The sequence below is a fragment of the Lutra lutra genome, chromosome X (genome assembly GCF_902655055.1).
Source record: "Lutra lutra chromosome X, mLutLut1.2, whole genome shotgun sequence".
Taxonomy (NCBI): Eukaryota; Metazoa; Chordata; class Mammalia; order Carnivora; family Mustelidae; genus Lutra; species Lutra lutra.
The window spans coordinates 56,357,182-56,382,992 of record NC_062296.1 but is presented as its reverse complement, the minus strand read 5'-3'; the positions used below and the strand labels follow the sequence as shown (position 1 = coordinate 56,382,992).

At 43.4% G+C, this 25,811-nt stretch overlaps 1 protein-coding gene across 2 annotated transcripts in view; it reads left to right on the top strand.

Moving 5' to 3' along the window:
- The first annotated feature begins 8,238 nt into the window (after nt 1-8,238).
- CLCN5 (chloride voltage-gated channel 5) overlaps nt 8,239-25,811 on the top strand; it is a 157,705-nt gene continuing 140,132 nt past the window's right edge. For both annotated transcript variants that reach the window (XM_047715400.1, XM_047715401.1), the window contains exons 1-3: nt 8,239-8,448; nt 9,075-9,191; nt 10,764-10,920. In XM_047715400.1, the coding sequence (XP_047571356.1) occupies nt 10,905-10,920 (16 nt within the window). In that variant the 5' untranslated portion in view covers nt 8,239-8,448; nt 9,075-9,191; nt 10,764-10,904. The remainder of the gene's footprint in view (nt 8,449-9,074; nt 9,192-10,763; nt 10,921-25,811) is intronic.

The following is a 25,811-nucleotide window of genomic DNA, read 5'->3' as shown; positions in this document are numbered from 1 at the left end:
AGTAGAATGCATTCTTGTCATATTTGTATCTACTTTAATAAATCACCATTCTGCATATTCTAAAGCACAATCAGATAAAGACAAATACCATATAATTTCACTCGAAAGTGGAAGTTAAGAAAAAAAGAAAACAAATGAACAAACGGAAAAAAGAGAGAAACAAACCCCCAAACAGACTCTTAACTACAGAGAACAAAGAGGTGGTTCCCAGGGGTGGGGGCGGGGTGGGGAGATGGGTGAAATAGTGAAGATCGAGAGTACATTTACCTTGATGAGCATTGAGTAATAAATGGAATTTTCGAAGCACTATACTGTACACCTGAAACTAATATAACTCTCTGTGTTAACTATACTGGAACTAACATAAACAAATGAAATGACTGACAAAAATATATTAAAAAGGAGATAATCAAGCGAAGAGATAATACAGATAGGAAAAATAGAACGTAACTCGAGGTGAGGTTAATACAAAACGCAATCTGTAAGCTTCCATTCACTTTTTTTTTAAAGGATTTTATTTATTTATTTGACAGAGAGAGGGCCGTAGAACACAAGTGGGGGAAACAGTACAAGGAGCGGGAGAAGCATGTTTCCCACCGAGCAAGGAGCCCAATGCGGGGCCTGTTCCCAGGACCCTGGGATCATGACCCGAGCCGAAGGCAGCCGTTTAACCGACTGAGCCACCCAGGCCCCCTTTCCGTTCACTTTTGGCTCTGAGCTGTCTAGTAGCCAAGGCAAAAAGGGAAAGAGAACTGGCAAGCAGGATTCACTGATCCCATTCCTAACGGAGAGCAACGCCCTCCTCCGGGGAGCCATGTTCTTTAACCCACCAGTAGATGGCGGACATTTCACATAGATCACAGAGCCAGCCCTTTCACGCAAGCCTGCCATACTGAGCCTGGTGTCAATAACAACATCCATTCTCTGAATTACGGGCCTGGTTATTTGGAGCATTTACTTCTTAGTGCAGTTCCGGGGAGAAGCTATTATTATCCCCACTTTAGAGATATGGAGACTGGCTCAGAGATAAAATCTCTTGCTCAAGCCTGGATTCCACACTGGCTCTTGTTCCAGACTCTGCTTTTTCTATTGCCACGCTGTCAATCTGCTGTCATTTGGAAAGCTAAGGCAGGTTTCCTTTTTTTCTGATTGGTGGAGCTCTTGGGAAGCTGTCTTTGACCCAAGGGCTTTCTTCGTGCCTAAATTCAGGCTCTGACCCTAAGTAGCTGTTTCAGACTAGGCAAATCACTTAATCTACTTGCCTCGGCTTCCTCCTCTGACAAATGGGAGTGCTAACATCTGCTCCACGGAATTCTGAAGGTGGTGTGAGGATAGAAGGGGGAAAGAGAGGTGAAATCGCTCTGCAAAATAGAAAACGCTGTAAGAATGATGAACCGAGCATTTATTTTACTTATTTAAAGACTTTATTTATTTGAAAGAGAGGGAAAAGGAAGAGAGAGGGAGAGAGAGAGAGAGAAAGAGAGAGAACAAACACGTGGGTGAGGCGAAAGGCAGAGGGAGAAGCAGATTCTCCACTGAGCAGTGAGCTGGACATGGGAATCGATCCCAGGACTTAGGGATCATGACCTGAGCCGAAGGCAGATGCTCAACGGACTATGGCACCCCTAAACCCAGCGTTTATCAAGTGCCGACTATGAGCTGGGCACGGTGGCAGTGCTGGAAGGCAATACTACTCAAAGTGTGGTCTGTAGCCCAGTACCAGTCCACAAACTGTTTATTAGTGGTCTGTGACAAGAAATTGAGAATAAGTGTTTCAAAACCATAATGATTCGACAGAGTAATTCTATGTTGAATATAATCATGAAAACACTGGGCTTGAATTTTGTATGTGTGTATTTTGATTTGATATTGCTAGTATTTGATTTCTATTGTATTTCATCAAAGTATTGGTACATGATGGGTTCAGGAGGAAAATGGTCCTTCCTCACAAATGGTTTGAAAAGTACTGCTTCGATGAATAGAAAGGAAATAGAGGATGTGGGCTGTGTCCTCAGGGAGCACTCATGCTCGTGGGTGAACAGGTGTCACAGTGGTTCTGAGACACCATTGCTGCCATTCCACCTGCTTCAACTCCTTCACGGAACAGTAGGCTACACAGAGCTAGATGTGCCTACAGATTAGAGACCTGTGAGTCCTCAGATCAAACACACTCTCCTATTTGCCATCTCAGAATACCAGCAGCTTGAATCTAGATAGAATCGGACTTCTCTCAAATAGAGAGCAATCTGATACATGATTTTTTAAAAAAATATTTTATTTGTTTATTTGTATGTGTGTGTGTGTGTGTGTGAGAGAGAGAGAGAGAGAGAGAGAGAGAGAGAGAGCAGCAGGCAAAGGGAGAAGTAGGCTCCCTGTTGAGCCAGGAGCCCCATAGGGGGCTCGATCCCAGGATCCTGGGATCATGACCTGAGCCGAAGGCAGACGCTTAACCAACTGAGCCATCCAAGCATCCCTGATTTTTTAAGAGTAAAATTTTTTAAGAGTAAAATTTCTCATGGAAACCATCTGTGAAAAATTATGCTGGGCCCAATTAGAGAACTGTAAAAACTGGGTTTTTGTATATCATAGACTTTCCAGTATATGCTCACAGGCTAACGGCATCTTTCTGTAGCTGGTACTAAGGCAATAAGCTAACCAACGGTCCTTCAGTCTAAACACTATTGTTGATGGGCTATTCAAATGTTTTTCCACATTACTTTTCGGATATATAATTGAATAGGTAATACGATTCCATGGCACAAAATTGAGAAAGTACTCGGCTCCACATCTTGCTTTTTCATAGATCTTTATGTATGAGTACATAAAGAGTTTTCTCATTGGGTAGACATACCAGTATTTATTTGGTCAACCCACTATTGATGGATCTGGTTGCTTCTCATTTTTTGTTATTTTTTAAAAGATTTTATTTATTTATTTGAGAGAGAGGGAGAGAGCAAGAGAGCACAAGTAGGGGAGAGAGGCAGGCAGAGGGAGAAGCAGGCTTCTAGCCCAGCAGGACCCCATCCAGTACCCTGAGATCATGACCTGAGCCAAAGGTCATGATCCCAGGACCCTGATCATGACCTGAGCCGAAGGTCACTTATCCGAGTGAGCCACCCAGGCCCCCATCATTTTTTGTTAATCAACACAACGCTACAGTGAATAACCAGCCTTGCACACATAACAGTTTAGACCAATGCAAACATAACTGGAGGAGAAATTCCTAGAAATAGAATTTTGGTATGAAAGTCTCATGTATTTGTACTTCTTATAGTTACCGCAAAAATTGTCCTCAATTGACTAGTTGCCCTCCCATCAGCAATTTATGAGAGGACTTCCCCATCCCAGCTTTGTCAACACAGTGCATTGCCAATGTTTTTATACTTTACCAATGGTATCTCACTGTAATTTCCATTAGTGTTTCTCCAGTCTTGAAGTTAGTTACCATTATTGACATACAAACCCTTTGTTAATTTTGATGCTCAGCTGTCCAGATACAGAGCAATTACAAATGATCCCAGATTTGTCAGAATTTTCTAACCTACTGCTTCGATGGAGCCCCCAAACTAGAGGACGTTGTTCATTTCCTTTCATTCTGCCCCATTTTTCCAGAACTATCTAAGGCATTTCTGGGGCACCCCAGATATTTTATTTTAAAACCAGTATCCCTATGGGCTAACATGGTGCCTGGCACAACAGGAAGGGTTCAAACAAACTGTGGAACAAATAAATTAAGAACACCACCACAAACATTCACTCACTACTTCATATGGCTATGTACTTATGTAACTTTCAGTCTGTGTTTGCAATGATGATTTCAAAACTAAAGATAGGGCTGCTTTAGACATGACATTTGATATGCCACAGTGAGCTATTGTTCTGGGGCTTTTGCTTTTGCGAAATTCACTTTCAAGGGCTGCCTTTTATTTTATAGAGAAATTCACTGTTTTATTCTTTTTTATAGTTAACTTTTAAGAGCACGTTGTGTTTACTTTTTGCTTTATAAGACCTGACATGGCATTTGACCCAATCTGTTGACCACTATGGGGGGAGGGGTGGGAACATTCTTAAAAATTCCTTCCACGGAGGTGGGAGGAAAGCAGAGGACTCATTTATGTTGATTTAGCTATACTCTTTTGGCCAGATTCCTTTGTGACCACGTACGCTTACTTGTGGGACACCTGGCCAAGGATCTCAGGGGGAAGAGAACACAGAGTGAACAGGATCTATAACTCTTGATTAAATTATTAACTTTGCTTCATTAGCACTACATTCTAACCACTTCACTTGGCAAGGTATTGTTGTATAGGTATTTATTACTCGCCACAGAATTAGCTCCTGCAAGTCTTGTGGAGCCAAAGGCTGAAGGAGAATTCATCATTATTATTATCATCATTAATAGTAATACTAACTGACATTTATTGAGTGTTAATCTTTTTCTATTTTACATCTATTAGTACCTTGTATCCTATTATCCCGTTTTACAAATAAAAACCCTGCAACAGAATGGAATTAGGTAACTTGAACGAGGTGACACAACTATTAAGTGTCTGAGTCTATTTGGTTCTGAGCCCAGGCAGTCTGGGTCCAGAGCCCATTCTCCTAACTGTTTTGTTTTGCAATTCACAAAAGGTGAAATAACCTTTTCCTCCAACCTGTCAGCAGTCAGTGGCGACACCAAGTGGTAATATTTGTGTACTGCAGCCCTCTCCAACTTGACAATCACTCTTTATATTTGCTCACTCTACAGAGGTAGCTTCATGACAAGTCTGCTTCCAACCAGATTGCTATCCTTCAACCTCTCCTTTTCTTGTCTCAGAGGGAAAGGCATCTTTTCCAAGGTTAGCTTCTGTTTTGCATCACATTTCTATCTCCACGTATTTTACTCCATTATTTATCCCTCCCTTTTCTTGCCTCTTCAGTTTCTGTTTCACCAGTGGCTCTTCCTGCTCAACCTACAAATAAGCTCTGGATTTTCCTATCTTGCAATGACAAAACCAAACAAATGAACCTCTCTTTGAACAATCACCCCAGATTCACTTAAAAAAAGAAAGATTTTATTTATTTATTTAAGAGAGAGCAAGAGAGAGCAAGAGAGAGAGAAAGCATGAGTGGGGGGAGGTCAGAGGGAGAAGCAGACTCCCAGCTGAGCAGGGTGCTCAACTCGGGACTCAGAACTTGGGACTCGATCCTGTGACTCCAGGATCATGACCTGAGCGAAAGGCAGATGCTCAACTGTCTGAGCCACCCAGGTGTACCCCCACCGCCGCCAGATTAACTTTTTTAAAAAAGGTTTTATTTATTCCTTTGTGAGAGAGAGAGAGAGAGAGCGTGAGCACACAAGCAGGCAGAGGGAGAAGCAGGCTTCCCGCCAAGCAGAGAGCCCAAATGCGGGACTTGATCCCACAACCCTGGGATCATGACATGAGCCAAAGGCAGCCGCTTAACCGATTGAGCCACCCAGGCATCCTCAGATTCAGTTTCTTTTTTCTTTTTTTTTTTTTAATACATACTAGGAGTCCATTTGTAGGCCCTTTTTTTTTTTTAAGATTTTATTTATTTATTTGACAGAGAGAGATCACAAGTAGGCAGAGAGGCAGGCAGAGAGAGAGGAAGGGAAGCAGGCTCCCTGCTGAGCAGAGAGCCCGACGTGGGACTCGATCCCAGGACCCTGAGATCATGACCTGAGCCGAAGGCAGCGGCTTAACCCACTGAGCCACCCAGGTGCCCCTAAGATTCAGTTTCTTAAAGAAGAGTTCCAATAATGGGATTCTCTTGCTCAAAAACCTTAATTCTTTCTCAATCACTTTCTGAATTAAGTACAAATCTCAGTCTGACATTCAGGATCCTCCAAAATTTGGCCTGATTTTCTGGCTGTTTCTCCCTGACACTTCCCTACCCTAAGCTTCAATCATACAGGACTACTCACACGTCCTTATAGGTGATTTCCTTTGCATAAGTTACTATCTCCACTTGGATTTACGTTTATCAGAGGACTCAGCATAACTTTCCCTGGATTCTTTCTAGTTACTTATGGGTATCTCCCACGCACCCACCCACCCACCTGTTACACTGTGAGTGCCTGAAGGCAGGGACTAAATGCTACCAGGTGAGAAGGGAAAAATTAGCTTGGACCAAGAAAACAAAAATCTGGCTATTCATCAGGCTGGAGTAATAGACACAGATAAAGCCAGCTGCAGATTTTATAAGGAACAATATTTCTCCCAAAGACACAGTGCAGCTGTAAACTGGTAACAACCCCCTTTGAGTGACCACCGCCTTTTCTTTATTCAGCAAGAAACTTTGTTCTCTATAATCACAGACTATCAGAGACTTTGCTGTTTGAAATCATATCAATGAGAATAAAATATCCCACATTTGTCTGGAGGACATAAGGTTCTTGGACCCGAAGAGGCAGTCTTAATTTCCTATCCAGGTGTAGAGCTTTGGATAAGGGGTATCTGGACACAACATTCCACATCTATTTTTACTTTGTGGTTTCCAAGGAAACAGTCCTCTGGGTTCGTTTCACAATCCAGACCTGATGTTGACCCCTTCACACAGTCCTGCTTCCCGCTTCCCAAAAACAATTCTTCATTTAGGGGCGCCTGGGTGGCTCAGTGGGTTAAAGCCTCTGCCTTCGGCTCAGGTCATGATCCCAGGGTTCTGGGATCGAGCCCCGTATCGGGCTCTCTGCTTGGCGGGGAGCCTGCTTCCTCCTCTCTCTCTGCTTGCCTCTCTGCCTACTTGTGATTTCTCTCTGTCAAATAAATAAATAAAATCTTTAAAAAAAAAAACAATTCTTCATTTAAAATCTATCTAAACTCCGGGACGCCTGGGTGGCTCAGTTGGTTAAGCAGCTGCCTTCGGCTCAGGTCATGATCCCAGCGTCCTGGGATCGAGTCCCACATCGGGCTCCTTGCTTGGCGGGGAGCCTGCTTCTCCCTCTGCCTCTGCCTGCCATTCTGTCTGCCTGTGCTCGCTCGCTCTCCTCTCTCTCCGACAAATAAATAAAATCTTAAAAAAAAAATAGTCAAAATCTGTTAGTCCTTCCCTTTATAAAAAAAAAAAATCTATCTAAACTCCACCATTCCCTCAAATTCTGTAGTGACTGCTTTTCTTTGTTTGCTGAAGTTCCTCATGGTTTCTCTTGTGGGTGGTCTTCTTCATTGCAGTGGTCAAAAAGCCTGACTTTTAAATTACCCGGATTGATTATATGGATTCTGATCTCAGTTCTGCTGATAACTAATTAGCAGGATCACCTTAAAAAGCCAATGCACTCCTCTGGCCTATTTTCTTTTCCGTAAAATGAGGGGCTGTTTCTTACAATTCCAGGTAGACCTGGGTTGGACGCTCAGTTCTGCCACTTAAGTGAGGCCTGTGAATTTTTCTTTTTCATTTTCTTTTTTTTTTTTTTTTTTAAGATTTTATTTATTTGTCAGAGAGAGAGAGAGCGTGCACAAGCAGGCAGAGGCGGAGAGAAGCAGGCTCTCCGCCGAGCGAGGAGCCCGATGTGGGACTCGATCCCAGGATTCTGGGATCATGACCCGAGCTGAAGGCAGCGGCCCAACCGACAGAGCCACCCAGGCGTCTTGATTTTTGCTTTTTCTGAGCCTCCGTGAAAACCACCGCGTAGATTATCGTGTTGCAATGAAGATCCAGTTGATTGTTAAAAGCATCACTATATTCCATCATTATTCTTACTCCTCTTATGTGAGCTCAGACAAGTTACTTAATCTTTCTGTGCCTCCGTTTTCTCATGAATAAAAGTGGAGAATAATAGTACGTACCCCAGTGCGGTTATTGCGGGCATTAAATGAGATGAAAATGAGCTAAGGGCTTAGAGCAGTGCCTGGCACATAATTAGAGGCTCCAAATATGTGAGCTAATGTAATTAGTATTAGATTACTACTAGCTGTTCCGTGGACCAGAAGTTCAGGATAAACAGTTCCATTCTAAGGACAAAACCCCAAAGAACCGTAGCCCAGGCTGGAAACGGTGAAACATAATGGAGTGTTTCTTTTTCAAAAGCAATTGGCACGCCCAGCACTGGGTTAAGGACCCGCCCAGTCCTCATTAAATATGGCAGCAAGCGGGGCCGACCTACTGCGGCTGCGCACGCGGAAACTCCTCCTTCGCCGCTTTCTCCGCCCGGCCGCCTCCCCTGCTCGCCTCACCCCCCGCCCGGGCGGGGCAGAGGTGCGGGGAGAGGGCCGGCCGGGGCGCGCACGCGCAGACCTTGACTCTGCTTGGCCGACACTTGCGAGGCGTCTGTCACATGAGCCGCGCGCCCGCTCCGCTCCCCCTCCTCCCGGCTGGGCTGTGAATGAAGCTCTGCCGGCTACGTGGGGCGCTAGCTCAGCTGGGTGTCCTGGACGCCAGAGCCGTCTGAGCGCTCGGCCGGCTGGCGGCCGACACGGGCTCCGCCGCCCCCGACCTCGGCGACAGGTAAAGACAGATGGGCTGTCGCTTTCCCAACAGGTCCTTCGTGGGCCGCTGGCCCACTGGCCGGCTCGCGGAACACCCCCAGATCGCAGCGACACGAGGGAAGCGTTCCTCCGCTGGCTCGGCCCCCGGAGATGGGGGTTCCCCTTGCCCGGCCGCTGCCGCCTGGCACTCGGAGGAGTTAGACCGGCTAGTTCTAGCCAGTGCAGGGCGGCATCTTCCCGCGAGCCCTGCCCTATTCTGCGAGCCAGGGTCCCTGCGCTGTCCCAGCGAAGTTTTCTCGAGGAGCGGCGCCAAGCCCGTCCCGCTTTTGAATGGGGAGGGGGAGGCTGGCTGCAAGGCGTCCCCTTTCCAGGACTGGGGCAGAGTGGTTTTGGTTGGTGAAGTTCTGTCGAGGCCCCGTTCTTCTTCCTCGTGCTTTGGACTCGCAGGTTTGTGTGGGTCTTTGCGAAGTGGACTCCGGGCTCTCAGAAAAGTCGGTGCTGCGAGTTTTCCTCCCCCCACCCCCCCAATTCACGCGGGTAGCTTGTTCTCTCCAGGCTTTCTAGGCTTGCACTGGAGCGCCTTCACCGCGAAGGCGAAAGCTTTACGTTCACGCTGATGCACGTTTACCTTTCTTAATATTTCAGAGCAAATCAGTTTCCTGGAGTGCCAAGCGAAGTTGTCCGTGTGCCCATGAGATAACGTCAGTGTAAGCTACCCCGAATAAGTGAGGGAAATCGACAACCGTGGAGCATAAAAATCCAGTAAGAATCTGCTTTACAGTCATCTTCATACATTTATTAGCAGCTACCCGGGTTTAACTTCAGAGATGTTAAATTTCGCCTGGTTCCACGAGGCGCGGACCACTACTTAACTGTACACGAAATAAGGAGGGGGGAAGACAAACCAAAACAAATTGTCCCAGGTTCCAGATAAGTCATCAGAGCGCTTTTTCCTGGTGAATTCATCATTGGACTTGTGAGTTCCTGAGTTTTCTTGGACTTTGTGAACCTTTCCTTATCCAAAGCATTGTTTTTTCTCTATGGGTGCTTTTGGGACTGTGTACACATTGACACTCTTGTCCTTAAAAAAAAAAAAGTCATTAAGAAAGACCAAAATGATGATTCTCAAGTTCGTATTAGTCTTTAGTGTATGTGCGTTAGCATTTTCACTTCGAGGGTGGAGGTGTTGCTGGTCTAAGCGATGGAAATCGCGAAGTGTAATTTCATGTTGACCAACTCAGAAAGGTGAGGACTTTTTTTTAAGACAAAGCTGATGGCCTGTATGCTAAATAAGGAAGACCAGTTTATTAATTAAGAACTTAAGTGGCCAGCACTTTGTTTAATATATTAAGCCTCTGAATCAAATGAAGTAGATACTTCCTTCACCCCCTTCTCATTCCTAGCTCCTTTCCTATCCTTGCAAATTGTGTTGTCCCTAAGACTGAATTGGACGCTGTAAATTTAGGAATTAGCTGAATTAATTTGGTTGTACTTAAATTAGCATTCTGTTTTTACTTTTTTTTTTTGTCTTTGGTTCTTCTTTCCCCTGAATATGAAAGCAGTATATGCTTCCTATAGGATATTGGCAAAGTGTGGGAAAGTATAACGAAGCAGAGAGGAAGAACCATGACCCCAAGGGCATTGCTCTTAATTTTTCTTTACTATGCTTCCTTTCTTTTCCATCCCGATACAGCGGTTATTCTAAAACTTGAAGTATTACAAAATTTGTTTTCCTTTCTACTAATTTTTTAATGTAAAGTTGATTTTGGGAGGGGTAGGTGAGGGCATTGGATATTACGTGGCTCTTCATTCCCTTCACTGTGGAACTTCAGGGTAGGAAAGAAGATTTAGTGGTTATCTCACTCAACCACCCATCCTTTGAGATTCTGAAACCCATTTACTGATGATCCAGTGTTTCATGCAGAATTGGACAGCACTCCGTGTCTATAGTAACTGACTCTAGATCTTCCCATTCTTTTTTTGTTTTAAAGATTTTATTTATTTATTTGACAGAGATCACAAGTAGGCAGAGAGGCAGGCAGAGAGAGAGGGGTAGCAGGTTCCCCCCTGAGCAGAGAGCCCGTTGCGGGGCTCGGCTTGGTCCCAGGACCCTGGGATCATGACCTGAGCTGAAGGCAGAGGCTTTAACCCACTGAGCCACCCAGGCTCCCCCCATTCTGTCTTTTTAAAGTGATACTTTGCTGGGAGAAACTTGACATTGCCCCCGTCTGCATATCCTCGAAAGAGAGGTTCAAAGAGGGACAGGAGGTAACTTTTAAGGATTTGAAAATTTTTTTTCCATTTAGGTATTCATTTTTCTGTTCACATTTTCAGGTTCAGGGCGTGAGCTGCTTGCAGGAAACAAGGCCACGCAGCTGCTGTTCCATCTACATCCCATTCAAGCCTCCTTATAAAACTGGAGGAATTTGGGAAACTGAGTGTGTGACCCCCAGCGTGGGAGAGGACAGGATCAAGATGGCCATGTGGCAGGGTAAGACATCAGCACTTATTTCTCTGACTGGTTTTTCTTCCTTCTCTGTCCTCCATCCCAACCCAACCCCCCAAGCCAGTGGCAGGCAGCCAGCTGTTTCTTTAATTTAACCCTTTGTCTCCACAAGGACAAAGGATATTAATTTAAAAGAAGTTGCTGCTAGCTAGAAGTTTAATGAATTTTAAGGTAGGGGAGGAGGGGTAGGGAGAGGGAAGTAAGCTGGAAAATGTAATGCCAGAAGCATTTCAAAGAACTCCCTTCGTTTGAACATGTGCTTGTGGGGGGTTATATGTGAGGAAACAGAGGATTTTTTTTTTTCATATTTGTGTTTTTCATTTGTTTCCGGCAAATTCCTATCATAAGGTTCCCGATAGTGGGGGAGACAGATGTCAGCACCTTTCTGGCTTCCTCTTCCCCATAAAGACTTTAAAGCATATTTACTGTTATAATGTTTATAATTTTATAATTTATAGTTTAATTTATAATTATAGTTTTATAATTTGGTGATACAAGGAAAATTCCTATTTTAACAATGTGAACTACCCAAGAGCAAAACTCAACGATATCTTGCCTGATGGGCTTACATCTCTTGTGAACCTGAGAATTCCTACCACATACGAAGTTATTTTTTTATTTTTGGTGGGGATGAGGATTGTGTCTTTGGGAGACTATCAGCATTTCTGGGAGTATGTGGGATTTTTATGTTTCTCCATAGGGCATGTGGGTTTAAGAAATGATAGACAAATGCTGCCCAAACTGGTCTGTGACCCACAAAAGGTTAAGGACCACTTAGGTGGAGCAGAATATGCAAGAACTTGAATAGCTATAAATTTCCAACAGGTAGGTTTGTTGGGTGTCTGAAGTATCTGTTAAAACTGTCTCCTGCTGGTTATGACTTCAAGTGTGAAGGCACACAAATGTAACATAGTTTTGATGTACAAGGATCGTCGGTTTGAAGACGTTTATTGAAATGGGATTTGGGGATGCCTGCGTGGCTCAGTTGGTTAGGCATGTGCCTTCAGCTCAGGTCATGTGGGATTGAGCCCCACATGGGCTCCTTGCTCAGCGGGGAGTCTGCTTCTCCATCGCCTCTGTCCTTTTCCCTGCTTGTTTCCTCACACTTTCTCTCGGACAAATAAATAAAATCTTAAAAAAAGAAAAAAGGAATGCGATTTGGCCTGTATTGCTTCGCTTTGACGAACTCAGTGGATGCTGATCAGGAGCAGTTTGGAAGTTCCTGTTCAAATCCTGAGACGTTCTTTTATTCAACAAGCATGGTGCCGAGATGCATAAAACAGAGACCTAGAGGGCTCCTTGTCTTATGGGAAAGAGCGACATCTAAACAAATAATTGTGTTAGGTTGAATTAAGTGTTGGAATAGGGAGAGGTGCAAAATGTGACGGAAGCCTAGAGAAAAGCATGCCGAATTTTGAATTTTGAGCTCGTTTGAAGAAAATGAGTGGGAGTTTGCCAGATGGGCAAATGAGAGAATTGCATTCTGGGCAGGACAGAGAAGCACTGTTCGGGAACTTCCAAGTTACTCCGTTTGTCTTGTGTGACTCCGTGTGTCGTGGTGTGGGCCACGACCTCGGATGAAGCTGGGAAGGTAGTCGGAGGCCAGATAATAAAGAACCTTGTATGTTCTAGGAAGGATTTTACACTTTATCCGGGAGACAAAGATTCTAAACAGGGAAGTAACATAATCAGATTTTGTTCTAGAAAGATTACTTTGGCAGCAGTGTTAAGGTGGAGTTGGAGCTGGAGAGAAAGCAAGCCAAGAACCGGTTGGAAGGTTTCTGGTAGAGTAGTTGAGGGAAGGCGATGGTGGTCTGAGCAGAAGCGGGGGCAGCAGGGGCAGAGAGCCACGGGATGAATTCTAGAACTGTCCTGTGACCGGATGTGGCGGGGGACAGCCCAGGCTGACACCCAGTTAGGGTGTTTGGGGCTGGTGATGCCAGCCACAGAGCTGACCATGGGAGGAGGTCGCAAGGGCATGGGGATGATGGGAAGTTAGGGTACTGACTTTGGTTTGGCCTCTTTTGCTTGGGACACCTGTGGGCTGTCAGGTCCATGATTAAAAGATAGTGCTGGGAGTAGAGAACTGAAGTTGGTGCAGGTGGGGATCTAAAGTTTTGTTCCAAATGACGCAGAAAGAGCTTTTGTTTTTTTCTGTTTAATGGGAAACGTCGTTAGTAGTTAATGATTTATTTATTTTCTAATAAAAACATTTTAATTGGTGCCAGTTCTTAATAAAATGGCCCATTTTCTTAATAAATAATGTATTTTGCTCTCTCAGCCCTGAAACTGGATCTGCTTAAAATGACATTGGAATAAAACCGAATTTTCCTACCATTAGTGAAGAGGGGAGTATTCCCTATAATTGCGACTTATTCTTTGTTGTTGTGCAACCTCTGAAATGACAAGTATAGTATAATGATAGTGTGGCTGGCTGTATGGTATGATAGTTAAAAATACGGTTTTAGGTTCGCTTCTGCTGGTTCTATCACGTGATAGCTGTGAGACCTTGGGCAAGTCCCTTAACCTCTCTGTTTCTCCGATTTCCCCCTTTGTAAAATGAGAATAATAATAGAACTCATCTTATAGGGTCATTTTGAAGATTAATCTACGCAAAGCACTTAGGACTTCATAAGTGCTGTGTTAAGTGTATGCCTTTATTCTTAGTAGTAAGACATTTAGGATATTGCCCAGCATATAGTAAGTGGTCATTAAAATTTAGCAGTAGCTGCTGTTGTTACTACCATTACTATGGCTACTACTTATATGACTACTGCTATTGTTGTCACTATTATTTTGCTCTAGCCTGAGGTGGGCCTGAGGCCCTGTTCTGTGGAGGGAGTTTCAGGTTGTCCTCGGAAGCCCTGCCCTGTGGTAATCTGTTTGGGTCTTTAGGTAGAGGTTTCAATTCTTAGAAAACCTCTAAAGCATCCTTAGAAAACATCTAGCCCAACTCCAGAGGTTAAGTGACATGCCCATACTCAGACAGGTTGATAGTGGTGACAGGACTAAAACCCAGGTGTCCTGGTTCCCTATTCCAATTTTCTTTCCATGGGCTCATGGAAGAGGGAATGTGTGGGTCTGTTCTCAGCTCAAGGAAGCTCTGAGTCAGTTTCTAGAGCTGGTTGAGGAACTCTAAGAGCCAGAGGAAGTCAAGTCTCAGCCTCTGGGGTCAATGTTGTCTAGCTCCTCCTTGGAGAATATTTTTTTTCTTTTTTTAAAGATATTTATTTATTTATTTATTTGACAGAGATCACAAGTAGGCAGAGAGGCAGGCAGAGGTGGGGGGAAGCAGGCTCCCTTCTGAGCAGAGAGCCCGGTTGTGGGGCTTAATCCCAGGACCCTGGGATCATGACCTGAGCTGAAGGCAGAGGCTTTAACGCACTGAGCCACCCAGGGGCACCCTTCCTTGGAGAATTTTGTCAGAATTCCCATACCTCTTAAACATGGCCGACATTATTGACTTCATTCGATGAAGCCCACTAACACATTTCTTGGCTCCTTTAAACAGAGTCTGCTGGGCCAAATTTAATATTTTTGGTAACTCAGGGTCATCATCAATACCATCAGTTTTCCTGGTCTAATGGTTAAGAATTATTGACAAGAGGACTAGCCAGTTTGGGGTGGGATGAGGTTGGAGATGTGTGGTCGGGTGTTATTTCTTTATTTGGTTGTCATTGGGCACCAGCTTGCACCAGGCACTGTGCTGAGCCCTGGAGGTGCTGTGGTTAGTAAAACGGGTATGGTCTCTGCTTTCATGGAGCTTGCCAACTAGGATAAAGGGAACATTTCAAATTCACGAAATGATTTATTGAACAAATGTCCCGAAGTAATTTGGAAAAAATGACACCAATATAAATTTAGAAGATGAAAATAGTGTTTCTTTTTTAGGAGGGGGTGCCTCAGAATTGTCCGTAGTGCTTTTAGAAAGGTGCCCGCTCAGGTCTTAGGCCCCTAAATTGTGGTTCAGTCTTGAGACCTGAGCATTTAAAAAGACGAACAAACAGCAAACCTCTGTAAGCAATTCTGCTCTGTAATTCTGTTTGGGAACGGTTACATTAAAGAATTAAAACTTTTTTAAAAAGAGATGGTAATGGAACTCAGAAATATAGGAGAATATATAATTGTGGGGTAGGGAAGGTATTTGTATGCATAATATTAAAGGTAAAATAATGAATAAAACAATATAATAAACTATATGAAAATTTAAAAATTCCTTCAAAAACCATACAGTTAATGAGAAAACTGGAAGCAATTGCAACAAGACTCATTATTCTTAATACATAAAGACAGAGCAATAAGAAAAACATAAGTGTTCGACTAGCAAAGGATGGGAATAGGAAAATACATAAAAGAAGAAATCTAAATGGCCCATTAATGTGAAAAATGTTCTCAGTGGTAGTCAAAGGAGATTTAGGATGGCATACCATTTTCTCCAATATAATTTGCAAAAATTAAAAAGGAATGACAGGGGCGCCTGGGTGGCTCAGTGGGTTGGGCTGCTGCCTTCGGCTCAGGTCATGATCTCGGAGTCCTGGGATCGAGCCCCGCATCGGGCTCTCTGCTCTCTCGGGGAGCCTGCTTCCTCCTCTCTCTCTGCCTGCCTCTCTGCCTGCTTGTGATCTCCCTGTCAAATAAAAAAAAAAAAAAAAAGGAATGACAACTCAGTGCTGGCAAGGACATGAGGAAGCAGGCATTCTGATACACTTCTGGTGGGAACATGAGTTTGGCAGTGTTTATCAGAAGCTTTAAAAACCATATTTACCTTTTGACCCAGCATTGTTTTTTGGGGGGGGAATCTATCCCAAGGAAGTAATTAAGGTTGTGCACAAAGGCATGTCAATAAGGATATTCATTGCACCATTTTTAGAGTGGGGAAAAATTGGTAACGTTTGCATTCTGAAAGAGCGATACAGTGGAATACTATAGTTACCAAAAAGGATAATGTTGAGTTCTTCTTATTAACATAGAACATAGGTCCATAGTGTGATGTTATGTGAGTGGTGGTGGGGGAAGCAGGTCCCAGATTATCCATAGTTAAAAGTCTTGGCTCTGGGGATGAAAGGCACAGCATAGGGAATATAGTCAGTGGTATAGTAGCACCATTGCATAGTGACAGTTGCGTGGTGACAGATGAGAGCTATACTTGAGGTGAAGCACAGCATAAGGGATAGACTTGTGGGCTCACTGTATTGTACACCTGAAACTAATGTAACATTGTGTGTCAACTAAAAAAAAAAAAAAAAAGAAAGAAAAGAAAAAAAAATTTTGGGACGCCTGGGTGGCTCAGTTGGCTAGGCGTTTGCCTTCTGCTCAGGTCATGGTCCTGGGTCCGAGTCCCATATCAGGCTCCTTGCTCAGTGGGGAGCTTGCTTCTCCCTCTGCCTGCTGCTCCCCCTGTTTGCTTGCTCTCTCTCTCTCTCTGACAAATAAATAAATAGATCTTTAAAAAAAAAAAAAGTCTGGGCTTAGGGATGGGTTGAAATCCCAGCTTTATCAGCTGGGTGATGTTTGTTAGTAAGAAAGGGAAAAAATAGCAGTGAACCCAATAGTTCCCAACTCATACACCCACTAGGATCACCTGGGGAGCTCTTAAACCCTCCCAGGTGCAGGTCTCACCCAGCTGATTAAAAGCCATAATCTTTGGGGACTGGATGCAGCCTTCAGGAGTTTTGAAGCTCCCCAGGTGACTTCAGTGTGTAGACAAGTTTGGGAATGGTGGAGCTAACACAGAGAGGGTGGGTGGGAATATGAGGAAATCACAGTGGCTGGCATGTGGTAGTAGTCAATACATGGTAACTATTATTAGTAACTATTATTTCTTAATAATATGACCCCATTTTTAATAAGATTTTATTTATTTATTTGACAGAGAGAGAGATCACAAGCAGGCAGAGAGGCAGGCAGAGAGACAGAGGGGGAAGCAGGCTCCCCGATGAGCAGAGAGCCCAATGTAGGGCTCGATCTCAGGACCCCGGGATCATGACCTGAGCAGAAGGCAGAGGCTTTAACCCACTGAGCCACCCAGGTGCCTAGTATGACCCCATTTTAATATAAGTGTTTGTGTCTATGTGTGTATGATATAAAGAAAAATCTGAGGGGATGTACACAAAAGTATTAAAAAAGAAATTACAGTTGACTTTTTTTTTCTTATTTGACAGTTGTTTTTGCTTATTTGTATCTTCTAATTTTTCTGTAAATAATATGGATTCCTTGCTAATTTTTTTAAAAAAGTGTAACTTCTGAAGGAAATCTTTGATATATGTGCACAGCTTTACATACTGTCATATTTATAATAGTGAAAAACTGAAGACATAGTTTCCATAGTAGGGGAATGTGAGTAAATTATGGCACGTCCACATAGTAAAACATCTGGCCATTAAATATCAAGACTCATGCTGAGAAAAAGCTTCATGATACAGCAGAAAAATATGGTACTATTCCATTTCTGTCTTTTTAATTTAAGTGTGGGATTATATGTATTTCTGTGTGTTCACATATTACATATATGCCTATGAATGTAATGATAAATATGGAATGGAAGGAACCAAAGTTGTTAAAGTGGCTGTCTCCAGGTAGTAGGATGCACTTTTTTTCCCCTCTTTTTCGGTCTTTTATTTTCCAGATTTTATACAGTGAGTATGTATTACTTTTATAATAAAAAAATAAGTTATTTGAAAATGCAATATACAGCAATAGCATCACGAATGAGGAGTGAATTGTGTGGGCTTCTGGACAATTTCTTCAGGCACTCTCTGCCCTCCCCCAACATTAAAAAAAAAAAAGAACCCAAGACCCCCAAGTGTTTGGTCAGAACAGTTTTTTTGCTACTAGTACTTCCTCAAGTACTCTTGTGATTTTTGGCCGTCTCTCCTATTGACTCCAGAACCTCTTTTGGGAGTGAGAGTGGGGACAGGCAGGGAGATTGTGCAAAAATTGGGAAATTACCGTTCATCTGACGTGGGATTACATAATAAGGTGAGGTAGCAAAATATGTCACGGTAAGCATGAACATAAGGCAGAGGAAAACTGTAGTAAAACAGATAGTAGCAATGAGAAACTCCTGATCTAAAGGAAGTATGTTTTGACCCACAGATTTTTTTTTTCTTAGCACATCACAGTGTATTTGTAAACACTCTGGTGATTTAGTAACACATGGAGGCCGGGGGAGCATCACAAAGCAGTTAGTGGATTGATGACAGAGCTTCAGTGTGAAATCAGGATCGCTGTGTGGCTTGAGAGTTGGACCACCATCATCTGGGAGAAGCCATCTGTTCCTGCCTGTTGACCAAAACATTAGTATCTACACAACTCTCAAAAGTCGCGTTGTTAGAGCAGGAGTAAGGACACAGAGCAAACTGCCCCTTTCTCTCTTTATCTGGCAGAGTGTTTCACCTGTGGCAGGTCCAAGAGAAGGTTTCTTCAGTCTCTCTTCACTCTCACCTCCTACAGGTCCTTAGCGGGGCAGAAGAGGTGGGGAGATAGATGGGGGGGGTAAGCAAAAATAATCTTCCAGAAAATATTTCTCTAAGAGCCAGCCATTCCTTCTCAAGCAGACGGCCGTGGAAGGAGCATGGGCCCTGGAATCTGATACATCCGAATCCGAACCCAGTGCTGCCAGGTGGTGGCCGAAGTTACCAAACTCTGAAAGCCTTGATTGTCTCATCAGCGGGTCAAGGGTAGCCTTGGGAGACAGACTCCCTGGGTTTGTATATTGGCTGTCACTGCTAGCTGTGGGCAAGTTATTTTATCTCTTCGTGTTTCACCTTCCTCATCTGTAAAATGGGTTAAGAATAATCATACCTACTCATAGGAGGATTGGGAGGGTCAAATGAGGTAATACATCTAGAACCTTGGCACACTGCTGGCCACTTGTTAAGCACTCACCTTTACTATTAAAACGTGCGAAAGGGTATGACAGTATTTGCCCCTCGTGGTCATGCACAAGAGTGAGAATCACTAAAACACTCACCTGTCATAGCTGTTCTGATTGTATTATAATTGTGGCAGAAAAAAAAAATCAACTTAGTCTTCAAGAGATTTTTTTTTAATAAAGACTTTCATTTATTCACTTGACAGAGATCACAAGTAGGCAGAGAGGCAGGCAGAGAGAGAGGAAGGGAAGCAGGCTCCCTGCTGAGCAGAGAGCCTGACTCGGGGCTCGATCCCAGGACTCGATCCCAGGACCCCGGGACCATGACCTGAGCCCAAGGCAGAGGCTTAACCCACTAAGCCACCTAGGCGCCCCTCAAGGGATGTTTTTAAACTGGAAAGGATCTTTCAAGGTGATCTGGTTCAAACATCTCATCTTTCATGGGAGGAAACTGAGGCCTAGGGAAACCGATTCTGGGTCACAGAGCTGTCGCATGGTACATCGAGCCAGGACGAGGCCCCAGCTCCCTATAATCCGCTCGGCCTAGCGTGCTTGCTCTGTCTGTCTGTCTTCCTGTTTAGCCCTCCTACAGTTACACTGTCTCCCTTAGGCCTGGCTATTTTATAATTTTCTGCTAAGTGTTAGCCTTCCCCTCCTGCACATTATTGTGACTTTGAAAAGATTAAGGTGGTTCGCCCCTCCCCCAAATAATTGTTTTCTTTCACTGAGGCTTCCAGAGTATGTATTTTTTTCTTCCAGTCACTCTCTTGACATTTTTGAAATAAAGTATAGGTTATGTTTTAACGAGAATTATGATTCAAAGCTTCCTGTTTCATGTAATGCTATTCTGTGTGTGGCAGGATGGGGGGGGACTAGAAAGTTTCAGGGTGGTGGCAAATGCCAGATTCTCCTTCTTTCTGCCTTCTGTATTTATCGACCCATGGCCAGATCAGAGAAGCTGTTGAGGAGTTAATAAGATGAGGTAACCCCCTTAGTAATGACATATTTTGATGCTTTTCAACCCAATACCATTCAGGCATTAGGTAGTATTTTATTATATTTATTTAGGACTTCTGCCCTGACTACTTCCATGAAGAGTAACCCAGAAATTACAACACAGAGCCATTTGAAATAAATCCAGAAAAGGGACTCTCCAGTGGAAATGAAATAGCTGTTACGAAGCATGCGAGATACTCAGGACACTGAGTTTTTTTCTTTTTCTTCCCTTCTTCTGGCTCACACACAAAAAGAGAAGCACACTAAATTACATTATTATTATTGTTATTATTTTAAGTTTTTTATTTTAATCCTAATTAATTATATAGTATCATATTAGTTATTTTAGGTGTACAGTATAGTGATTTGATACTTCCATACCTTAAATTACATTATTGACATCTTCTGGCCCCAAAGAGTATTCAGATATAGAGAACCCTCCTGGCCCTGTCTGTGCTGAGCCTTCGCGTCCTTCCACCAGCCTCCTTTGCCCTGGCCTGTGGCTACCTATGGCTCATCACTGAGTATTCCCAGGTCAAAATCATAGTTTTCCTATTTAGCTTGAGAGTGGCGAGGGGCAGGTGGGCACAGGGATCGCCACTATCCAGATTTCCAGCTCTGCCAAGACCTCAGGTTCTGTACCCTGGCAGTAAGTTATAATAATAATAGAGCCTCATTCTCTCCACTGAGTGATTGTGCCACCATCCACTTGGCTATCAGAGCCGGAAGTCTGAGAGGCACGGCACAGCCCTTTGCTCCTCTCTGCCTGCAGTCGCCTCTTGGTGGCCTACATCATTTCAGTGGGTTTGCATTCCGGACAAGTGTCTACTTTTCAGCCATCAGCTCAGGGTCATCTCTTCTCTGTAGTCTTTCCCGTCCTCTGGTAAAATGAGCCTTCTTTCCCTTCCTTGTGTCTTTCTCTGCTGTATCATATACCCCTTGAGGGCATTGGCTGTATTTGTTCGGTACTTTTTTTTCGGGTCTGCTGTGTGCCAGGCACAGCATTGGGCAGGTGCTGGGGTTTATAGCGGTGAACACAAAAGTCCCTTTTCTTGCCCTCCTTAAGCCTTGCAGCCATGTGGGGGAGTTGCATTGCACACAATACACAAATATTTCACTACGAAGTATTATGAGCACTAGGAAATAAAATCCTATAAAAAGAATAGTAAAGGAAACGTAACTTATTGGGAGGAGGAGTCTGGGACGAAGTGACAGGTTCAGCTGAGATCAAAAGATGAGCAGGAGCTGTCTAGGCAAAGAGTTGGGGGTGTGTGTGGGCGTCCCAGGCAGAGGAAATGAAGGGGAAGTCCCTGAGGCGCAAGAACCTGGCTTTTTCCCCAGTGTGGTCCGCTGTGGCTGGATGATGGTGAATGAGAAATCCAGGGACATGGGATAAAGCTGGAAGGATGGGGAAGGCTCTGGGCACACAGGGTTTGTAAGCCATGTTACTAAGTATTCTCAGTGCAATGGGAAGGCTTTGGGGAAAGGTCGGATGGGGCAGGGCAACAGTGAATGAGGGGAGGGTCTCATTCATCTTCATATACTGACTACCTAGCAGAGAGTACCCAGCACATACTATGTGTTCATGGAATCTTTGTGAGTAATAATGAGTAATAATTACCTTGCCTTCCTGCCAGGATGGCCATGAAGGTTAAATGAGGTAAGATATGCTAAGGTGTTTTGCAAAATAGAAAATGTTAAATAAGTGTCATTCTAGACGTGAGTCACTGGATGCTGTGTGGTGATGCTTATCAATGTTCACTGTCAGGGGATGAACCCCTATTCTCTGTTAAACTAGCAGTCTCTCAGTCAGATTATTCCATACCACAATATGCTGGTGTACTGAGTCTTGAATATTCAAAGTGTGCCTTCATGGCCAGTGACTTTAATTACGCAGGAGTGGAAACCACCTTATATCCCATTATGTCGCACTTCTGATGTTAGTGATCATTGTGGGTGATGTTGCCAGGAGCTGTGTCGGTTTCTCTTCTACACTGAATTCACTCAGTAAGTCTCCAGACCTAAGGAATTCGTTATTTAGGACCTGGATTAATGCTGAGGAATAGCACTCTCTGAACTTGGCATTTGGATGAGGGCAGAATTCATCACGGTGAGGTGAGGTGTGGGTGCTACCCGCTGTGGTGTTTGGTTTTCTAGGGTGTGTTACAATAAAAGACATAACAAAATCATCAGCGCTTTGCTATTTTTTTTAAGATTTTATTTATTTATTTGACAGAGAGATCACAAGTAGACAGAATAGCAGGCAGAGAGAGAGGGGGAAGCAGGCTTCCTGCTGAGCAGAGAGCCTGACGCGGGGCTCAATCCCAGGACCCTGAGATCATGACCTGAGCCGAAGGCAGAGGCTTAACCCACTGAGCCGCCCAGGTGCGCCAGTGCTTCGCTATTTTTGCATTAAACATCTAGTTCCCTATTTACAGTACAGCATCATTAGATCAGGTGACTGCTTTCAAAGCCCCTGTCTGTGCAGTCAGTGGGAGAATAAATTGTTAGGGCCCATTTGGAGGGCAGTTTGAAAGTTCTTATCAAAATATAAGATGTGTATGTCTTTTGTCGCAGTGAATCTGTTCTAAAAAGGAACTGCACAAAAGTCACTGTCCATGAGGATGTTAGGTGTTCCATTGTTGTAACTCTTTCACTCTTGACAGTCTTGGTGCCCATCATGAGAGACTGGTTGTGTTAATCATGGCATATGTACACACTCAGTGGGATGCCGAGCATTGCGTTAAGAAGAATGAGGTAGATGTATATATCATGAAAGGGAATGGTGTCCAAGATATATTTGAAGTGGAAAAATGGGTGCAGAATATTGTATGCTCCCATCTGTACAATGGAAAGGGGGGGCTGAAAGGATAGACAGATATGAGTTTGTATATATGTATATTTACATATGCATAGACATTTTCTGGAAGGATACATGAGAAACAGTTATCAGTTATTACCTTGGAAATTAGCGGTTGGAAGGGCAAGGGGGTTTTCATTTTCACTTGATATCTTTCTATATTGCATGCCTTGTTTACAGCAAGCCAAAATGCCTTTAAATAATAAAATTGAAATAAAACCTATACCTCACTTGATTCTTTTCTTGAACTATTATACTAAGGAATAAAAAGTTATGATAATGGTTGAGGCAGAGTCTGGGCAAATCAAGGGCCTCTGTAAGTTGTCAGGGAATCATCATGGCCAGGGGGCTTAAGGGAGCTGTGGTTTTGTTAAAGCTTCATTTTAAGAAAGTAAGTGAGAAAAAAAAAAAAAAAAGAAAGTAAGTGAGAGAAAATTAGGTAAAAAATCATGATTTTATTAGGTTTTCCTTTTTTTTGATGAAGCAGTTTTAATTATGTCATTAGTTTTGATATGTGGGTATTTTTTTAAAAGATTTTATTCATTCACTTGACAGAGAGAGATCACAAGTAGAGAGGCAGGCAGAGAGAGAGGGGGAAGCAGGCTCCCTGCCGAGCAGAGAGAACCCGATCTGGGGCTCGATCCCAGGACCCTGAGACCATGACCCAAGCCGAAGGCAGAGGCCCCAACCCACTGAGCCACCCAGGTGCCCTGATATGTGGGTATTTTAATACCTAAGTTGCACAGTAATTGTATTCTAGGCCACAATTAAACAATTAAGTGTCTTCGTGTCTAGATAAATAGCTGTTGTTCTTGTTTGACTTGTTTAAATATTGTTAAGTGAATGCTAGGCTACAATTTCTTGAGCTTTTTGCCCAAGGTCCTGATGAGGAATGCAGGTATAGTCTTAGTTTGAAATGAAGAAGATAAAAGTTGCTATCTATTTACATAATAAAGTTTCTATTAAATCCTCAAATGTTTTAAGCTCATTTTAGCTTACTCCCCCCACAAAAAGACCACTTTTCCCTGAGGTATGAGAAGAGGAATGTTCAAATGAATTAGAGACCAGAGTCCCTAGGTTGTCTTAAATGACTTTGGTTTGCTAATATTTGGAATTTTAGCCAGTGGATTAAGAAGCAAGACAGGTTTTATTCTTGGATGTATAATTGTACCTATAAGCTATAATTGGGCCGGTGGCAGAGACTGGAGTGATGGGAACAATTGTGAGAAAAGAGGCTAAGTAATTTCAGGCTATAGATTGGTATAGAAAGAGGGAACCCATAAAGACTGTAACTTTTGAGAGATTTTCTGCATGTGGAAATGTAGAGCATGAGGAGCTGCCCGGAGTGTGGTTTGAGGTTGAACCTGAACCTGGACCTGGATGTTATGCCTAGAGAACCAGACAGGAAGGTTCTTGTCCTTGCTGGTGATCAGAAATGGTCCCAGCTTGGACTTGGCATAAATGAGGGAGGAACTGAGAGAAGAAAGCAGACATCCTAGAAAGAGAAGACCCTGAACCATGAGCAGGCTGGACTTTGTATGTGCTGAGCCTGTACTTGGCTACCTCATGTAGAGAATGTTGCTGACAGGCCTCACTTCATAGTAAAGTATTCTCATTTGACTGAGGTCAAGGAAGGGAAGAGAAAAATAATAGCTATCATTTATCGATTATTTACCATGTACTTTCCCCAAGTGCTTTATGTGGATTCTGAGCTTATAACTGATAGAGCCTGGGTCCAGCCAAGGCTGTCTGCCTGAAGAAGCTGTGCTCTTGGCTCTTCTGTATTCCTAAGTCCATTGCTCCAAGAATTCCTGCTCTGCCATCACCCCCAAGACAGTCAGGGTGGCGGCCAGGTATGAAAGAGGAAAGCTTTCTATTAGAGTCCCCTTGGTACTCTAATGATGGTGTTAATGAGCAAGTACAATGATCTCAGGAGAATAAGATAGCAGATGCTTAAATAAAGTGTGGATGGAGGAATGAAATGCAAGTCTGTGGCCAAAATTCTGGGTTATTTCTGAATTGGAGTAAGTCATTTAGTTGAGTATCTTCTGTGGGGAAGACACTACTAGGTGTCATGTGTGCAACTGAGAGGAAACAGAAGCAGACCTGTCTTCCCCACAGCTAGTCTCTGAGGCAGTTAAAACGTGTGCATAAATTACCATGACCCAAACTAGTGTTAGATACACATTAGAAGAGAAGTTTAGGATGCCATAGGATTTAGACAAAGGGGGGGGGGAAGCAACTGAGGCAGACCATGTAGTAGGGGGAAAGTTCTTCTATAGTTGCTGATGTTAGAGATACAATTTCAGGCAGGAAAGCATAAGGTACATTTGAGGGAATGGGAAAAAAAGTATCATGCCAGGCCTGTTATATTTATGTGCATTGTCTCATTACATCCTTCTAACAACCCTTTACTGACCACACAATTTATTGTCAAAACTCAGACACTTCTGAGAGTGAAGTGTGGTTTGCTATTCACATGGGGTAGGCATATAGACAGGGACAGACTCAGAAAAACCAGGATAGATGAGGCAGTTGATACTATCCTTAGTTAACAAATGAGAGAAAGGAGGTTCTAAGTCACACAGCTAGGAAGCGATAGAGCCAGAATTTGAAACCAAACTAAGAGATCCGCACTTTATTCTGTAAGCAATGGGGGCAGTTGGGCTTGGAGCAGAGAATGCCACGGTTATTACTATGCAAGACAGGTGGGAGGCAGATACCACAAATGGGGTGATTAGTTAGGAGATTGCCCAGAGAGATTCAGACAGGACATTACAAGGGTCTGGTTATAAGCTATTGACTTCGGGGATTTAAAGGAGGGGATAAATGGGAGACACATCACAAAGGAAGAAGTGACAAACCTTGACTACTGGTCAGCTTTGGAGGGAGAAGAGTAAATGATGACTCAGGATCTCAAAATTCTTCTAGTGAAAACATCACGTTAGCCAAAAGTAGCCGTCGTAACCTGGAAAGTTTATGTGAGTTTTCATTAGCATTCTAGACTTAAGGGAAAATCTGTTTCTCAGTACAATTGACTTACTGACTTATAAATTATTTGATCCTCCTTTGCCCATATTTACTTATCTGTAAAATGTAATGTTGTCACTAAAAACTCTCCAAAATAGCAGAGATTGTCTGAATGTT